The sequence below is a fragment of the Salvelinus alpinus genome, chromosome 4 (assembly GCF_045679555.1).
Source record: "Salvelinus alpinus chromosome 4, SLU_Salpinus.1, whole genome shotgun sequence".
NCBI lineage: Eukaryota > Metazoa > Chordata > Actinopteri > Salmoniformes > Salmonidae > Salvelinus > Salvelinus alpinus.
In genome coordinates this window covers 100,387,488-100,405,978 of record NC_092089.1, presented here as the reverse complement: position 1 = coordinate 100,405,978, position 18,491 = coordinate 100,387,488, and the positions used below count along the sequence as shown (strand labels likewise).

The 18,491-nt window shown below is 47.1% G+C and overlaps 1 protein-coding gene across 4 annotated transcripts in view; it reads left to right on the top strand.

Moving 5' to 3' along the window:
• LOC139574833 (probable E3 ubiquitin-protein ligase MID2) overlaps positions 1-18,491 on the top strand; it is a 162,917-nt gene that overhangs the window by 43,871 nt on the left and 100,555 nt on the right. For all 4 annotated transcript variants that reach the window (XM_071399777.1, XM_071399774.1, XM_071399776.1 and 1 more), the window contains exon 2: positions 6,015-6,823. In XM_071399777.1, the coding sequence (XP_071255878.1) occupies positions 6,071-6,823 (753 nt within the window). In that variant the 5' untranslated portion in view covers positions 6,015-6,070. The remainder of the gene's footprint in view (positions 1-6,014; positions 6,824-18,491) is intronic.

Below are 18,491 nucleotides of genomic sequence, written 5' to 3'. Positions count from 1 at the left end.
TCCTCATTGAGCTGTAGGACAGTGAACCAGTAGTTTAACAGGGAGGTTATATCCTCATTGAGCTGTAGGACAGTGAACCAGTAGTTTAACAGGGAGGTTATATCCTCATTGAGCTGTAGGACAGTGAACCAGTAGTTTAACAGGGAGGACAGTGAACCAGTAGGGCAAATAGATTTGAGATAGTCCAAATCTTTAGCTAGTTAGTTGGATAAAACGTCAAATGTGTAGCCATGTAGTTATATAAGTGGATTAGGGAAACACCAGCCGACTATTGTATGCCCAAATGCCCCCTATTTCCTATAAAGTGTACTTATTTGGACTAGGGCTCATAGCAGCTCTGGTCACTAGTAGTGCACTATGTAGGGAATAGGGTGCCATTTGGGACACTCACCTCTGTTCAAACATGCTAAATGAGGCATCTGAAATATTCATTTATTTATTTTCACTGTCTGATTCTGCTGAAAAAGCCTGTCTGTACTATAAACGTTACATCATGCAGTAATCAACATAAGAAGAGGTCAAATGGAGACTGAATCTGCTGAATCTGTTCTCTGGGCTTCTGTACCCCCACAGAAAGCAGAGCCTTATGGGGACCCTTCACCTTAACAATATATTAATGCAGTGTGCCAAGTGGCATCCTTTTCCCTATATAGTGCACTATCTTTTGACCAGGTCTATAGGACTCTGGTCCAAAATAATGCACTATATAGGTAATACGGAGGATTTGGGATGGAGACTGTTTTTTTTATTTAATTTGTTAATTTGTAGCTATGTGGCGTCCGTACACACATTTCTCGTACCGTTAAGCAATGAAAAGCAAATTCCCATCAAATGAAATATGTCTGCCAAATGAATCACTGTCCGCGTCAATCTGGCCATTGTGGGAGGCCCACTCCTCACCAGTCAAATAGAGAAATAACCCTCAGTGGAAGAGATTTAGCATCATTCTAGTTTATTATAAAGGGATAGCTCACCCAAATGACCAAATGACAGAATGGTTTCCTTACTCTGTAAGCAGTCTATGGATATGTTCAAATCATCAATAAGTCACTTTGAGCTTCACAATCAATATGAGATACTTTCGGATGATTTGGGCATGATTCGCAAAAAAAAGGCTAACATTGGTACCATGACTTCAATGGGATTTGTGCCACAAATGCTAAAACGTTAGCATTTGGAATCAGTGTCCAAACCAAAGCATGGATTGCGGTCCTACCTTGTCCATAGACTGCTTACAGGGTAAGGAAACCAATGTGTAATGTTGTCATTTGGGTGAGCTGTTGCCCAATATCTTACAATGATTATATCAATCTGTGCGTCTACAGTAGGAAGACGATGTCTTTCCGTGTGCTATTCCCTCTTACCAGTCACCTGGAGCAGGAGCCCAAGGGCACAGAGGTCATCTTTCCTCCCTCCCCCTCCTCTACCCTCTTCATCTCTGGCTCCTGGATGCTTATCCTCATAAAAATGGCACCAGTCAGATGCTGGCACTAAGACAGCTGTATTCTGCCATAAGCAAACAAGAAAACGCTCACCCAGAGGCGGCGCTCCTAGTAGCCGGGGACTTTAATGCAGGGAAACGTAAATTTCCAAATTTCTATCAGCATGTTAAATGTGCAACCAGAGGGAAAAAAACTCTGGACCACCTATACTCCACACACAGAGACGCATACAAAGCCCTCCATCACCCTCCATTTGGCAAATCTGACCAGAATTCTATCCTCCTGATTCCTGCTTAGAAACAAAAATGAAAGCAGGAAGCACCAGTGACTAGATCAATAAAAAAGTGGTCAGATGAAGCAGATATTAAACTACAGGACTGTTTTTCTAGCACAGACTGGAATATGTTCCGGGATTCTTCCGATGGCATTGAGGAGTACACCACATCAGTCATTGGCTTCATCAATAAGTGCATCGATGACGTCGTCCCCACAGTGACCATACGTACATACCCCAACCAGAAGCCATGGATTACAGGCAACATCCGGACTGAGGTAAATGCTAGAGCTGCCGCTTTCAAGCTAACTCGGACGCTTATAAGAAATCCCGCTATGCCCTCCGACGAACCATCAAACAGACAAGGCGTCAATACAGGACTAAGATCGAGTCTTACTACACCGGCTCTGACGCTCGTCGGATGTGGCAGGTAGTGCCCTCAAAGCTCATCAATAAGCTAAGGACCCTGGGACTAAACACCTCGCTCTTCAACTGGATCCTGGACTTCCTGACCGGCCGCCCCCAGGTGGTAAGGGTAGGTAACAACACATCCACCACCCTGATCCTCAACACAGGGGCCCCTTCAGGGGTGCGTGCTCAGTCCCCTCCTGTACTCCCTGTTCACTCATGATTGCACGGCCAGGCACGACTCCAACACCATCATTAAGTTTGCCGATGACACAACAGTGGTAGGCTTGATCAACGACGAGACAGCCTATAGGGAGGAGGTCAGAGACCTGGCCGTGTGGTGCAAGGACAACAACCTCTCCCTCAACGTGATCAAGACAAAGGAGATGATTGTGGACTGCAGGAAATGGAGGGCCGAGCACGCCCCCATTCTCATCGACGGGGCTGCAGTGGAGCAGGTTGAGCTTCAAGTTCCTTGGTGTCCACATCACCAACAAACTAACATGGTCCAAGCACACCAAGACAGTCGTGAAGAGGGCACGAAAAAAACTATTCCCCCTCATGAGACTGAAAAGATTTGGCATGGGTCCTCAGATCCTCGAAATGTTCTACAGCTGCACCATCAAGATTATCCTGACTGGTTGCATCACTGCCTGGAATGGCAACTGCTCGGCCTCCGACCCCAAGGCACTACAGAGGGTAATGCAAACGGCCCAGTACATCACAGGGGCCAAACTTCCTGCCATCCAGGAACTCTATACCAGGCGGTGTCAGAGGAAGGCCCTAAAAATTGTCAAAGACTCCAGCCACCCTAGTCATAGACTGTTTTCTCTGCTACCGCACGGCAAGCGGTACCGGAGCGCCAAGTCTAGGTCCAAGAGGCTTCTAAACAGCTTCTACCCCCAAGCCATAAGACTCCTGAACACCTAATCAAATGGCTACCCAGACTATTTGCATCCCCCCCTCTTTTACACTGCTTCTACTTTCTGTTGTTATCATCTATGCATAGTCACTTTAATAACTCTACCTACATGCACAGTACATATTACCTCAAATAACCGTTGCCCCCGCACATTGACTCTGTACCGGTACCCCCTTGTATATAGTCTCGCTATTGTTACTTTACTGCTGCTCTTTTATTACTTGTTACTTTTATTTGTTATTCTTATCCGTATTCTTTTTTTTTTAAACTGCATTGTTGGTTAGGGGCTCGTAAGTAAGCATTTCACTGTGAGGTCTACACCTGTTGTGTTCGGCGCATGTGACTAATAACATTTGATTTGATTTGATTTGATGTTATCCCCTGTCTGACACAGATATACAGGCCTGTTGTTAGCATGGTGGACCAGCCAGCCTCTTCTACCTCTCAACCTATACGGCCTAGGGATGTGTCTCCAATGGCATCCTATTCCTTATATAGTGCACCGTACCCATAGGGCTCTGGTTCATAAGTAGTGCACTATATCGGGAATAGGGTGCCATTCAGGGTGCAGTCTAGGTGCTGCCTGTGAGTTCTCCCCACTAACATAAAGCCAACCTACCTGATAACGACCAAATAAAGAGGCTGATAAATCCCAGCCCCAAGGTGAATGTGAAGGACAGACACTGGCCCTGGCGTGTTATCTAGCAGCATACTATCTGCATGATTGGTTACGGGTCTAGGATATTGTTTATTTTTCCAGTGATTCATTTGTAGTGGAACGGGTAGCTAGCCAGACCTTCACAATCATTTAGCTGGAGCTTAAATCATGTTCGCTTTGAAACTGGTTCAATGTCAAAGGGGGGGTTAGGGGGGGGGTGACATTATCCTGTTCTCAGATCTGTTTGTTCTCTCTTAACAACTATACTGTTGACTGTACACACAGGCTTGAGACCCGTCTATGTTGACATGTCTGTGGGGTTTGAGTCTTTGTTGTTGGAGAATGACATCTTCAAGCCTCTGTCCTCTCTTGTGACCGTTCCTCTCTTTGTATGTGCTGTTTTCATTTGAGGAGCTTCCATAGTGGACAAAGTTGTCAGTTGCCATCAAATATACAAATGAACATTGAACACCAGTAAAAAGAGAGAGTGTTTCCAATGAGATCCCCAATGGAATAGGTGATGTGAAGACTGTAAACTCTGACGACAGTGGCCTAGGTCACATCAATATAGAGTCCTGTGGGCTTACAAGAGCAGTGAGCGGGAATTGGGGGATGGGATTTTCTGGCAAGCCTGAAAACTCTTAAGGAAAATGCAAGTCAGTTCAGAACAAAATCTTATTTACAACGACGGCCTGCCCCGGCCAAACCCTAACGACGCTGGGCCCCCAATCACGGCCGGTTGTGATACAGCCTGGAATCGAACCAGGGTCTGTAGTGAGATGCAGGGGGGAGAGAGGGAGGGTTGGGGGGAGGGACGGGAGGAGGAGATGAGGACTGTGGACCTGCCTGCCTGTGAGGTGTTAGCCAGGGTTAGAGAGGGAGGGTAGAGAGAGGGGCTGAGGACCCGACTTCCCGTCTTCCCTGCCTGGCTGAGGTGATTTGTGCCTTTTCATGTTCAGGACCCAGTGGAATCCATTAATGCAGAAACATTATAATCTGTCCAGCCAACAGACTCTGTTAAATGTAGGCCTGTAGATGTAGAGTGTTCTGGGAGACAGAGCAGCCCTTTTCTCTCCCTCTCTCTCTCTCTCTCTCTCTCTCTCTCTCTCTCTCTCTCTCTCTCTCTCTCTCTCTCTCTCTCTCTCTCTCTCTCTCTCTCTCTCTCTGTCTCTCTCTTTCTCTCTCTCTCCCCCTCTCTCTCTCTCTCTCTCTCTCTTTCTTCCTCTCCCTCTCTCTCTCTCTCTCTCTCTTTCTCTCAAGGGGACTTAAGAGATGTGATGCATTATATGCCATGTCATTTGACAGCACCAGACAGGCAGTTGTGAGTGTGGATGGGCTGCTAGGCTCACTCAGGCTGGAGGCTCTGGAAAGATGCCAGGCAGAGCAGGGCTGCCACCACTGTGCCCGGTCTTCAGCTGGAGACATTACACTGATCAGACTAGCCTGCATCTCTGTCTGGATGTGTCCCAAATCACATCCTATTCCCAGTTTAGTGCACTACTATGAGCCCTGGTCAAAAGTAGTGCCCTATATAGGGAACAGGGGTGCATCCTTTCTGTCTGTACAGACCTTCCTCATCTCTACCCAGCTAGCCTCATTATTCAGCCTGCTAGCCCCGTCTCTACCCAGCTAGCCTCATTATTCAGTCTGCCATCCCCATCTCTACCCAGCTAGCCTCATTATTCAGCCTGCCAGCCCCATCTCTACCCAGCTAGCCTCATTATTCAGTCTGCCATCCCCATCTCTACCCAGCTAGCCTCATTATTCAGCCTGTCATCCCCATCTCTACCCAGCTAGCCTCATTATTCAGTCTGCCATCCCCATCTCTACCCAGCTAGCCTCAATATTCAGTCTGCCATCCCCATCTCTACCCAGCAAGCCTCATTATTCAGCCTGCCATCCCCATCTCTACCCAGCTAGTCTCATTATGCAGTCTGTCATCCTCATCTCTACCCAGCTAGCCTCATTATTCAGTCTGCCAGCCCCATCTCTACCCAGCTAGTCTCATTATGCAGTCTGTCATCCTCATCTCTACCCAGCTAGCCTCATTATTCAGTCTGCCAGCCCCATCTCTACTCAGCTAGTCTCATTATTCAGTCTGCCATCCCCATCTCTACCCAGCTAGTCTCATTATTCAGTCTGCCATCCCCGTCTCTACCCAGCTAGCCTCATTATTCAGTCTGCCAGCCCCATCTCTACCCAGCTAGCCTCATTATTCAGTCTGCCATCCCCATCTCTACCCAGGAAGTTTGCCCCAGGTAATTCGTTGGCCCTGTGGTTGAACTCATAGGTCTCCTCTTCCTCTTTCAGGTGACTGACCAGCTTCCGTGGGATTTGATGTCGCCTCTAGATTGGTTCTGCTGAAGATGGAAACACTGGAGTCTGAGCTCACCTGTCCAATCTGCCTGGAGTTGTTTGAAGATCCCCTGCTCTTACCCTGCGCCCACAGCCTGTGTTTCAACTGCGCCCACCGCATCTTAGTCTCCCACTGCTCGTCCAACAAACCTCTAGAGTCCATCTCCGCCTTCCAGTGCCCCACCTGCCGTTACGTCATCACGCTGAACCACCGCGGTCTGGAGGGCCTGAAGCGCAATGTGACCCTGCAGAACATCATACACCGTTTCCAGAAGGCCTCCGTCAGCGGCCCTAACTCCCCCAGTGAGAGCCGTCGTGCCCCAGGTCTCTCCGGAGGCCACAGGCCCTATAGCAGCAGCGGAGGAGGAAGCTCCGGCAGCCACAGCGCCCGCTCCAGCCCGGCCCAGCCCTCCTCTCATCAGCACACTGCCACCATGTCTCTGGAGCACCGTATCAGCTGCCAGTTCTGCGAGCAGGACCCGCCGCGCGAAGCAGTCAAGACGTGCGTGACCTGCGAGGTGTCGTACTGTGACAGGTGTCTACGTGCCACGCACCCCAATAAGAAGCCGTTTACCAGTCACCGGTTGGTGGAGCCGGTGCATGACGCTCACATGAGAGGCCTCACCTGTCTGGAGCATGAGAATGAGAAGGTTAATATGTACTGCATCGTGGATGACCAGCTGATATGTGCCCTGTGTAAGCTGGTGGGACGACACAGAGAACATCAAGTCTCCTCTCTCAGCGAACGCTTCGACAAACTCAAGGTGAGCCCCCCCCTCCTTCTCTCTAATACACAGATCACACACGAACTACACGTCAACAAACTGTATTTGAAGTGCTGTATTACAAAACGCATAATATCCATTTTCAGAAATGTTGGTCAATTGACGTTAATTAAAAACACATATTGTGAAAGAGTTGAAACTGAATTTTTTTCATTTTTTCATGGGCTAGAGAAAAGACAGACATGATTTTGTTTGAAATATTGCAAGCAAATTTGTTTTTTTTTAAAAATACAAATAATCATGTTTTGTGGTAAAACACTATATACCCCCCCCCCCCCCCCCCAAACAACAGAACTCCTGTATAAAAAGTATCCCAATTGAGTTTTAAACAGTTACATGTAATAAAGTATCAATAAATCAATAAATATTAAAATAATCAATTTGTTTAAATTTATTGTGCAAATATAACATATCTGATTAATTGTATCCAGAGGGTGGACAGTGTATACAATGTGGGATTTCTTTTTGGACATTTAATCAACTTCTTTACATTTTTTATGTGTTTTTTCCATTAGGATAAATCAAGGGAAGCTTTCTGAGTTTGATTATATGCACATTAGGAAAGGATTTAATAAATAAGGACTTTGTAAGATTATTGGATTGATATTGTCAAAGTGACACGGCACTGTTTACAGCCTCCGTATGTTGTTATTGTCAGAGTGACACGTCACTTTGTTTACAGCCTCTATGTTTGTTATTGTTGGAGTGACACGGCACTCTGTTTACAGCCTCTATGTTTGTTATTGTCAGAGTCTATGTTTGTTATTGTCAGAGTGACACGGCACTCTGTTTACAGCCTCTATGTTTGTTATTGTCAGAGTGACACGGCACTCTGTTTACAGCCTCTATGTTTGTTATTGTTGGAGTGACACGGCACTCTGTTTACAGCCTCTATGTTTGTTATTGTTGGAGTGACACGGCACTCTGTTTACAGCCTCTATGTTTGTTATTGTCAGAGTGACACGGCACTCTGTTTACAGCCTCTATGTTTGTTATTGTCAGAGTGACACGGCACTCTGTTTACAGCCTCTATGTTTGTTATTGTTGGAGTGACACGGCACTCTGTTTACAGCCTCTATGTTTGTTATTGTCAGAGTGACACGGCACTCTGTTTACAGCCTCTATGTTTGTTATTGTCAGAGTGACACGGCACTCTGTTTACAGCCTCTATGTTTGTTATTGTCAGAGTGACACGGCACTCTGTTTACAGCCTCCGTATGTTGTTATTGTCAGAGTGACACGGCACTTTGTTTACAGCCTCTATGTTTGTTATTGTCAGAGTGACACGGCCTCCGTATGTTTCCAGACAGTCGCCTGTTATTGTTTCCCGTCGCTGGATCTGTATCTTGGCTCTCTCCTTGTCATGAGCTTGTTTAGAAAGTTTCCTATTTCAGCCAACAGGAACATTTATCACAGACTACAACAGGAACAGATATCACAGACTATAACAGGAACATTTATCACAGACTACAACAGGAACATTTATCACTGACTACAACAGGAACATTTATCATAGACTACAACAGGAACATTTATCACAGACTACAACAGGAACATTTATCACAGACTACAACAGGAACATTTATCACAGACTACAACAGGAACATTTATCACAGACTACAACAGGAACATTTATCACAGACTACAACAGGAACAGATATCACAGACTACAACAGGAACAGATATCACAGACTACAACAGGAACATTTATCACAGACTACAACAGGAACAGATATCACAGACTACAACAGGAACAGATATCACAGACTATAACAGGAACAGATATCACAGACTACAACAGGAACATTTATCACAGACTACAACAGGAACATTTATCACAGACTACAACAGGAACAGATATCACAGACTACAACAGGAACAGATATCACAGACTACAACAGGAACAGATATCACAGACTACAACAGGAACAGATATCACAGACTACAAAAGGAACAGATATCACAGACTACAACAGGAACATTTATCACAGACTACAACAGGAACATTTATCACAGACTACAACAGGAACAGATATCACAGGCTACAACAGGAACATTTATCACAGACTACAACAGGAACATTTATCACAGACTACAACAGGAACATTTATCACAGACTACAACAGGAACAGATATCACAGACTACAACAGGAACATTTATCACAGACTACAACAGGAACAGATATCACAGGCTACAACAGGAACAGAAAGCACAGACTACAACAGGAACATTTATCACAGGCTACAACAGGAACAGATATCACAGGCTACAACAGGAACAGGTATCACAGGCTACAACAGGAACAGGTATCACAGGCTACAACAGGAACAGATATCACAGGCTACAACAGGAACAGGTATCACAGGCAACAACAGGAACAGGTATCACAGGCTACAACAGGAACAGATATCACAGGCTCTAACAGGAACAGGTATCACAGGCTACAACAGGAACAGATATCACAGGCTCTAACAGGAACAGGTATCACAGGCTCTAACAGGAACAGATATGTCTGGCTACAACAGAAACATATTTCACAGGCTCCAAACTGTCCAAGGATCCATAAACAAAAGCTCCATGACACTCAACAGCTCAAAGCGTAACTCTAGCTAATTCACAGCCAACACTGAAGCTAATTCACAGCCAATACTGAAGCTAATTCACAGCCAATACTGAAGCTAATTCACAGCCAACACTGAAGCTAATTCACAGCCAATACTGAAGCTAATTCACAGCCAATACTGAAGCTAATTCACAGCCAATACTGAAGCTAATTCACAGCCAACACTGAAGCTAATTCACAGCCAATACTGAAGCTAATTCACAGCCAACAATGAAGCTGATTCACAGCCAACACTGAAGGTGATTCACACCCAACACTGAAGCTGATTCCCACCCAACACTGAAGCTGATTCCCACCCACCACTGAAGGTGATTCACACCCAACACTGAAGGTGATTCACACCCAACACTGAAGCTGATTCACAGCCAACACTGAAGCTGATTCACAGCCAACACTGAAGCTGATTCACAGCCAACACTGAAGCTGATTCACAGCCAACACTGAAGCTGATTCACACCCATCACTGAAGCTGATTCACACCCAACACTGAAGCTGATTCACAGCCAACACTGAAGGTGATTCACAGCCAACACTGAAGCTGATTCACACCCATCACTGAAGCTGATTCACAGCCAACACTGAAGGTGATTCACAGCCAACACTGAAGCTGATTCACACCCAACACTGAAGCTGATTCACACCCATCACTGAAGGTGATTCACTCCCAACACTGAAGCTGATTTACTGAGTTAGTGATGCATGTGAGAAAATAGGCATACGAGATATAACGTATTAAAAGAGAAGGGCAGAAGCATCAACCAGAACAGTAACATGGGTCCAAATGTCATGTTGTTGTTTACCTCATCCTGGTGTTTTATGGTCTTATGTAGATATTGTACAGCCTGTAGAGCTCTGTGTTCTGAAGTAACTCCTGCATAGAGGAAATTCTATTGATGTGGTGCCCCCCCCCCCCATCATGTCTTTGAGGATATGAATGCAATCACTTTCCCTCCCCCCTCCCTTCTTCTTCTCGCTCTCTCTCTCTGTCTCTCTCTCTCTCCCTGTCTCTCAGGCGGCAGTAGACAGGCAGATCATTTGAATGTTATAAAGCTTTGAACTTGGTGACTTTGAACTCCCCCTCTCTCTTTTTCTCTCTCCCTCTCTCTCCTCTCTCTCTCCCTCTATCCCCAACCTGGGAGGGACTAGCTCAGATCAGCTCAGCAAACTTTGTAATCTTTTTCCGTCTGGGGAAATTTACGGAATAAAACTATTATTTGTACATAATCAGAAGAGATGTGTACTTCTCATCTGTGACCACATCTTGTAATGAAATGCAGAGAAATGATAGAGAAACACACACACACGTATTAATTCTCATTCCATCCAATACTGTTATTACATAGACCCTTCACACTACACTGAGACTGTCCTCTAACTGACCTGATGTACTAGAGACTTCACACTACACTGAGACTGTCCTCTAACTGACCTGATGTACTAGAGACTGCACACTACACTGAGACTGTCCTCTAACTGACCTGATGTACTAGAGACTTCACACTACACTGAGACTGTCCTCGAACTGACCTGATGTACTAGAGACTTCACACTACACTGAGACTGTCCTGTGTCATTTACTCCTACACCTGTAACTGACCTGATGTACTAGAGACTTCACACTACACTGAGACTGTCCTCTAACTGACCTGATGTACTAGAGACTTCACACTACACTGAGACTGTCCTCTAACTGACCTGATGTACTAGAGACTTCACACTACACTGAGACTGTCCTCTAACTGACCTGATGTACTAGAGACTTCACACTACACTGAGACTGTCCTGTAACTGACCTGATGTACTAGAGACTTCACACTACACTGAGACTGTCCTCTAACTGACCTGATGTACTAGAGACTTCACACTACACTGAGACTGTCCTCTAACTGACCTGATGTACTAGAGACTTCACACTACACTGAGACTGTCCTCTAACTGACCTGATGTACTAGAGACTTCACACTACACTGAGACTGTCCTCTAACTGACCTGATGTACTAGAGACTTCACACTACACTGAGACTGTCCTGTAACTGACCTGATGTACTAGAGACTTCACACTACACTGAGACTGTCCTCTAACTGACCTGATGTACTAGAGACTTCACACTACACTGAGACTGTCCTCTAACTGACCTGATGTACTAGAGACTTCACACTACACTGAGACTGTCCTCTAACTGACCTGATGTACTAGAGACTTCACACTACACTGAGACTGTCCTCTAACTGACCTGATGTACTAGAGACTTCACACTACACTGAGACTGTCCTCTAACTGACCTGATGTACTAGAGACTTCACACTACACTGAGACTGTCCTCTAACTGACCTGATGTACTAGAGACTTCACACTACACTGAGACTGTCCTCTAACTGACCTGATGTACTAGAGACTTCACACTACACTGAGACTGTCCTCTAACTGACCTGATGTACTAGAGACTTCACACTACACTGAGACTGTCCTCTAACTGACCTGATGTACTAGAGACTTCACACTACACTGAGACTGTCCTCTAACTGACCTGATGTACTAGAGACTTCACACTACACTGAGACTGTCCTGTAACTGACCTGATGTGCTGTTTACATGTTTCGTTGTCTCTAGAGCCTGGGGCTAGTTATAAATGTATGGACTAATTAGCCAAGACTAGTACCCCTTGAGGCACAGCTGAGAGAATCTGTGAGAAGTGGGAATCTGAATAACATGTGCAGACATGAAACATGTCGACAGACATTTAAAACGATGAACTGCTACTGCTGAACGTCAGATCAGTGTGTGTTTGCTGTTAACTGCCATTTTGTTGACCTAAAACAACCGATTCCTACTTTCCTCTCTCAATTTGATTGAGTGACAGAGCTACAACTTTTATGGTACGTCGACGGTGTAATCATCTTCAGAAATGTGAGAGGGGGCCCTCGTATATCTGGTGTGCCCAGATGGTCATGCTGATTATCCTGAGAGGGCTGAGTTCTCATCTCTGTGTGGTTTGAAAGGCTGAGTGATCATCAAGCTACTAATGAGCTGAGGTCTTTGTTCAAGCCACATCAAGGATGTGTTTGTGCCGGAACACTGGACTCGACCACAAAGCACTACTTGAAATCAGGGCCGGATAAATAGTGACGGTCGTTGCTTTGCAGTGGCACACAGTACGTGTGTCTGTTTACTACTCCTCCATTGATCTGATGATGGACTCTAAGTCAGACATGACTTGGAACGATGGGGGGTGGTGGGGGGGGGGGCTGTTTTCAACAGTCTGACAGCTCTCACTAATGCACAGGGATTATACACTGTGTTTCACAAAAAAAAAGTTAGCGATTTAAAGGATTAATTTCCTATTTTGGACGTTTGCTGGTCGCAGCAGTAGTCAATGTTGATATACCCGCCCTATCCTTCATCTCCCTCTCTCTCTCTCTCTCTCTCTCTCTCTGTCTCTCGCTCTCTTTCTCTCTGTCAGTAAGCTCCTTAAGGAAACCGTCTATCTCTCCTCTCCTCATCCCCCTCTCCTCCTCATCCTCCTCTCCCCCTCATCCTCCTGTCCTCCTCCTCCTGCGAGGTATCAGGGTAGCACAGTCAAGTAGTTATTTCACTCTGATCTCTGCCTTGCTTGGCACCCTCTGGGCTCCGGTCCAAAGTAGTGCACTATAAAGGGAACAGGGTGCTATTTGGGATACATCCAGAGTGTCTTGTTGTAGGGTAGGTAGTACCATGAAACTCGACAGTTTCACTCCATAGTCATTCATTCCCAGCTTTTTACTGCAGAAGAGAAAGTGAGAGACACCAGCTTCCAGTAGACTAAGAGAGATAGGATCTGACATGTAAAAAGCTGAGCATCCCCCCGATTCCCTGTGTTTGTACAGAGAGAAGCTGACATGATTTGAAGTATAGTGTGAGAGAGCACTTATCCAGGCTCATAGTACCACCGTGGCTCGTGTGGTGTTTTTCTATGTGTGTGTATGTGTGTACGTGTCGGTGCGTGTGTGTGTGTTCCTATGCTCATGTACACATTTCCACTTAATGCATGATGTCTGGTGTCTGGGAGTGTAGTGACAGGTTATTATAGATGGATAGAGATGTCTGGTATCTGGGAGTGACAGGTTATTATATATGGATAGAGATGCCTGGTGTCTGGGAGTGTAGTGACAGGTTATTATAGATGGATAGAGATGCCTGGTGTCTGGGAGTGTAGTGACAGGTTATTATAGATGGATAGAGATGCCTGGTGTCTGGGAGTGTAGTGACAGGTTATTATAGATGGATAGAGATGTCTGGTGTCTGGGAGTGTAGTGACAGGTTATTATAGATGGATAGAGATGTCTGGTGTCTGGGAGTGTAGTGACAGGTTATTATAGATGGATAGAGATGTCTGGTGTCTGGGAGTGTAGTGACAGGTTATTATAGATGGATAGAGATGTCTGGTGTCTGGGAGTGTAGTGACAGGTTATTATAGATGGATAGAGATGTCTGGTGTCTGGGAGTGTAGTGACAGGTTATTATAGATGGATAGAGATGTCTGGTATCTGGGAGTGACAGGTTATTATAGATGGATAGAGATGTCTGGTGTCTGGGAGTGTAGTGACAGGTTATTATAGATGGATAGAGATGTCTGGTGTCTGGGAGTGTAGTGACAGGTTATTATAGATGGATAGAGATGTCTGGTGTCTGGGAGTGTAGTGACAGGTTATTATAGATGGATAGAGATGTCTGGTGTCTGGGAGTGTAGTGACAGGTTATTATAGATGGATAGAGATGTCTGGTGTCTGGGAGTGTAGTGACAGGTTATTATAGATGGATAGAGATGTCTGGTATCTGGGAGTGACAGGTTATTATAGATGGATAGAGATGTCTGGTGTCTGGGAGTGTAGTGACAGGTTATTATAGATGGATAGAGATGCCTGGTGTCTGGGAGTGTAGTGACAGGTTATTATAGATGGATAGAGATGTCTGGTATCTGGGAGTGACAGGTTATTATAGATGGATAGAGATGTCTGGTGTCTGGGAGTGTAGCGACGGTTATTATAGTATGGATAGAGATGTACCTGGTGTCTGGGAGTGTAGTGACAGGTTATTATAGATGGATAGAGATGTCTGGTGTCTGGGAGTGTAGTGACAGGTTATTATAGATGGATAGAGATGCCTGGTGTCTGGGAGTGTAGTGACAGGTTATTATAGATGGATAGAGATGTCTGGTATCTGGGAGTGACAGGTTATTATAGATGGATAGAGATACCTGGTGTCTGGGAGTGTAGTGACAGGTTATTATAGATGGATAGAGATGCCTGGTGTCTGGGAGTGTAGTGACAGGTTATTATAGATGGATAGAGATGTCTGGTGTCTGGGAGTGTAGTGACAGGTTATTATAGATGGATAGAGATGCCTGGTGTCTGGGAGTGACAGGTTATTATAGATGGATAGAGATACCTGGTGTCTGGGAGTGTAGTGACAGGTTATTATAGATGGATAGAGATGTCTGGTATCTGGGAGTGACAGGTTATTATAGATGGATAGAGATGTCTGGTGTCTGGGAGTGTAGTGACAGGTTATTATAGATGGATAGAGATGTCTGGTGTCTGGGAGTGTAGTGACAGGTTATTGTAGATGGATAGAGATGTCTGGTGTCTGGGAGTGTAGTGACAGGTTATTATAGATGGATAGAGATGTCTGGTATCTGGGAGTGACAGGTTATTATAGATGGATAGAGATGTCTGGTGTCTGGGAGTGACAGGTTATTATAGATGGATAGAGATGTCTGGTGTCTGGGAGTGTAGTGACAGGTTATTATAGATGGATAGAGATACCTGGTGTCTGGGAGTGTAGTGACAGGTTATTATAGATGGATAGAGATGTCTGGTATCTGGGAGTGACAGGTTATTATAGATGGATAGAGATGTCTGGTGTCTGGGAGTGTAGTGACAGGTTATTATAGATGGATAGAGATGTCTGGTGTCTGGGAGTGTAGTGACAGGTTATTATAGATGGATAGAGATGTCTGGTGTCTGGGAGTGTAGTGACAGGTTATTATAGATGGATAGAGATGCCTGGTGTCTGGGAGTGTAGTGACAGGTTATTATAGATGGATAGAGATGTCTGGTGTCTGGGAGTGTAGTGACAGGTTATTATAGATGGATAGAGATGTCTGGTGTCTGGGAGTGTAGTGACAGGTTATTATAGATGGATAGAGATGCCTGGTGTCTGGGAGTGTAGTGACAGGTTATTATAGATGGATAGAGATGCCTGGTGTCTGGGAGTGTAGTGACAGGTTATTATAGATGGATAGAGATGTCTGGGAGTGTAGTGACAGGTTATTATAGAGCAAATCAAATCAAATCAAATTTTATTAGTCACATACACATGGTTAGCAGATGTTAATGCGAGTGTAGCGAAATGCTTGTGCTTCTAGTTCCGACAATGCAGTAATAACCAACAAGTAATCTAACCTAACAATTCCACAACTACTACCTTATACACACACAAGTGTAAAGGGATAAAGAATATGTACATAAAGATATATGAATGAGTGGTGGTGCAGAACGGCATAGGCAAGATGCAGTAGATGGTATAGAGTACGGTATATACATATGAGATGAGTACTGTAGGGTATGTAAACATAAAGTGGCATAGTTTAAAGTGGCTAGTGGTACATGTATTACATAAAGATGGCAAGATGCAGTAGATGATATTGTAAAGGTTTTCTTCCTGGGGTGAAGGAGAGGACCAAAATGCAGCGTAGCCAGTGCTCAACGTGTTTAATTATAAGAACAAGTGAACACTACAAACAACTTACAAAATAACAAACGTGCAAAACCGATACAGACCTATCTGGTGCAGAACACAAACACAGAGACAGGTAACAACCACCCACAACGAACACAGTGAAACAACCTACCTAAATATGACTCTTAATTAGAGGAACGCAAAACACCTGCCTCTAATTAAGAGCCATACCAGGCAACCCTAAACCAACATAGAAACACACAACATAGAATGCCCACCCAAAACTCACGCCCTGACCATCACACACATACAAAACAACAGAAAACAGGTCAGGAACGTGACAGAACCCCCCCCTCAAGGTGCGAACGCCGGGCGCACCAGCACAAAGTCCAGGGGAGGGTCTGGGTGGGCATCTGACCACGGTGGTGGCTCAGGCTCCGGACGCTGTCCCCACACCACCATAGTCACTCCCCGCTTCTGTATCCCCCTCCCAATGACCACCCTCCAACTAAAACCACCTAAATGAAGGGGCAGCACCGGGATAAGGGGCAGCACCGGGATAAGGGGCGGCACCGGGATAAGGGGCGGCAGGTCCTGGCTGAGGGACTCTGGCAGGTCCTGGCTGAGGGACTCTGGCAGGTCCTGGCTGAGGGACTCTGGCAGGTCCGGGCTGAGGGACTCTGGCAGGTCCGGGCTGAGGGACTCTGGCAGGTCCGGGCTGAGGGACTCTGGCAGGTCCGGGCTGAGGGACTCTGGCAGGTCCGGGCTGAGGGACTCTGGCAGGTCCGGGCTGAGGGACTCTGGCAGGTCCGGTCTGGCGGAAGGCTCTGGCTGATCCGGTCTGGCGGAAGGCTCTGGCTGATCCGGTCTGGCGGAAGGCTCTGGCTGATCCGGTCTGGCGGAAGGCTCTGGCTGATCCGGTCTGGCGGAAGGCTCTGGCTGATCCGGTCTGGCGGAAGGCTCTGGCTCATCCGGTCTGGCGGAAGGCTCTGGCTGATCCGGTCTGGCGGACGGCTCTAGCGGCTCCTGTCTGGCGGAAGGCTCTGTAGGCTCATGGCAGACGGGCGGCTTTGCAGGCTCATGGCAGACGGGCGGCTTTGCAGGCTCATGGCAGACGGACAGTTCAGACGGCGTAGGGCAGACGGGCAGTTCAGACGCCGCTGGGCAGACGGGCAGTTCAGGCGCCGCTGGGCAGACGGGCAGTTCAGGCGCCGCTGGGCAGACGGGCAGTTCAGGCGCCGCTGGGCAGACGGGCAGTTCAGGCGCCGCTGGGCAGACGGCAGACTCTGGCCGGCTGAGACGCACTGTAGGCCTGGTGCGTGGTACCGGAACTGGAGGTACCGGGCTAAGGACACGCACCTTCAGGCTAGTGCGGGGAACAACAACAGGGCACACTGGACTCTCGTGGCGCACTCTAGGCCTGGTGCGTGGTACCGGAACTGGAGGTACCGGGCTGAGGGCACGCACCTCAGGGCGAGTGCGGGGAGAAGGAACAGTGCGTACAGGGCTCTGGAGATGCACTGGAAGCCTGGTGCGTGGTGTAGGCACTGGTGGTACTGAGCTGGGGTGGGAAGGTGGCGCCGGATATACCGGACCGTGAAGGAGGACACGTGCTCTTGAGCACCGAGCCTCCCCAACCTTACCAGGTTGAATGGTCCCCGTAGCCCTGCCAGTGCGGCGAGGTGGAATAGCCCGCACTGGGCTATGCAGGCGAACCGGGGACACCACCTGTAAGGCTGGTGCCATGTACGCCGGCCCGAGGAGACGTACTGGAGACCAGATACGTTGGGCCGGCTTCATGGCACTCGGCTCGATGCCCAACCTAGCCCTCCCAGTGCGGCAAGGTGGAATAGCCCGCACTGGGCTAAGCACGCGTACTGGGGACACCGTGCGCTTTACCGCATAACACGGTGTCTGACCAGTACGACGCCCTCTTACTCCACGGCAAGCCCGGGGAGTTGGCTCAGGTATCCAACCCGGCTTCGCCACACGCCCCTTTAACCCCCCCCCAAGAAATTTTTGGGTGAGCCTCTCGGGCTTCCAGCCTCTCCTACGTGCTGCCTCCTCATACCAGCGCTCCTGGGCTGTGGCTGCCTTCTTCTCCTCCCGCAAGCGGCGATTCACACCAACCTTAGCCCAGGGTCCTTCTCCATTGAAAATTTGCTCCCAACTCCATTCCTCTTCTCTCCATTGTTTTAGTTCCTTTTCTCCTTCCTCAATCCGCTTGGTCCTGTTGTGGTGGGTGGTTCTGTAAAGGTTTTCTTCCTGGGGTGAAGGAGAGGACCAAAATGCAGCGTAGCCAGTG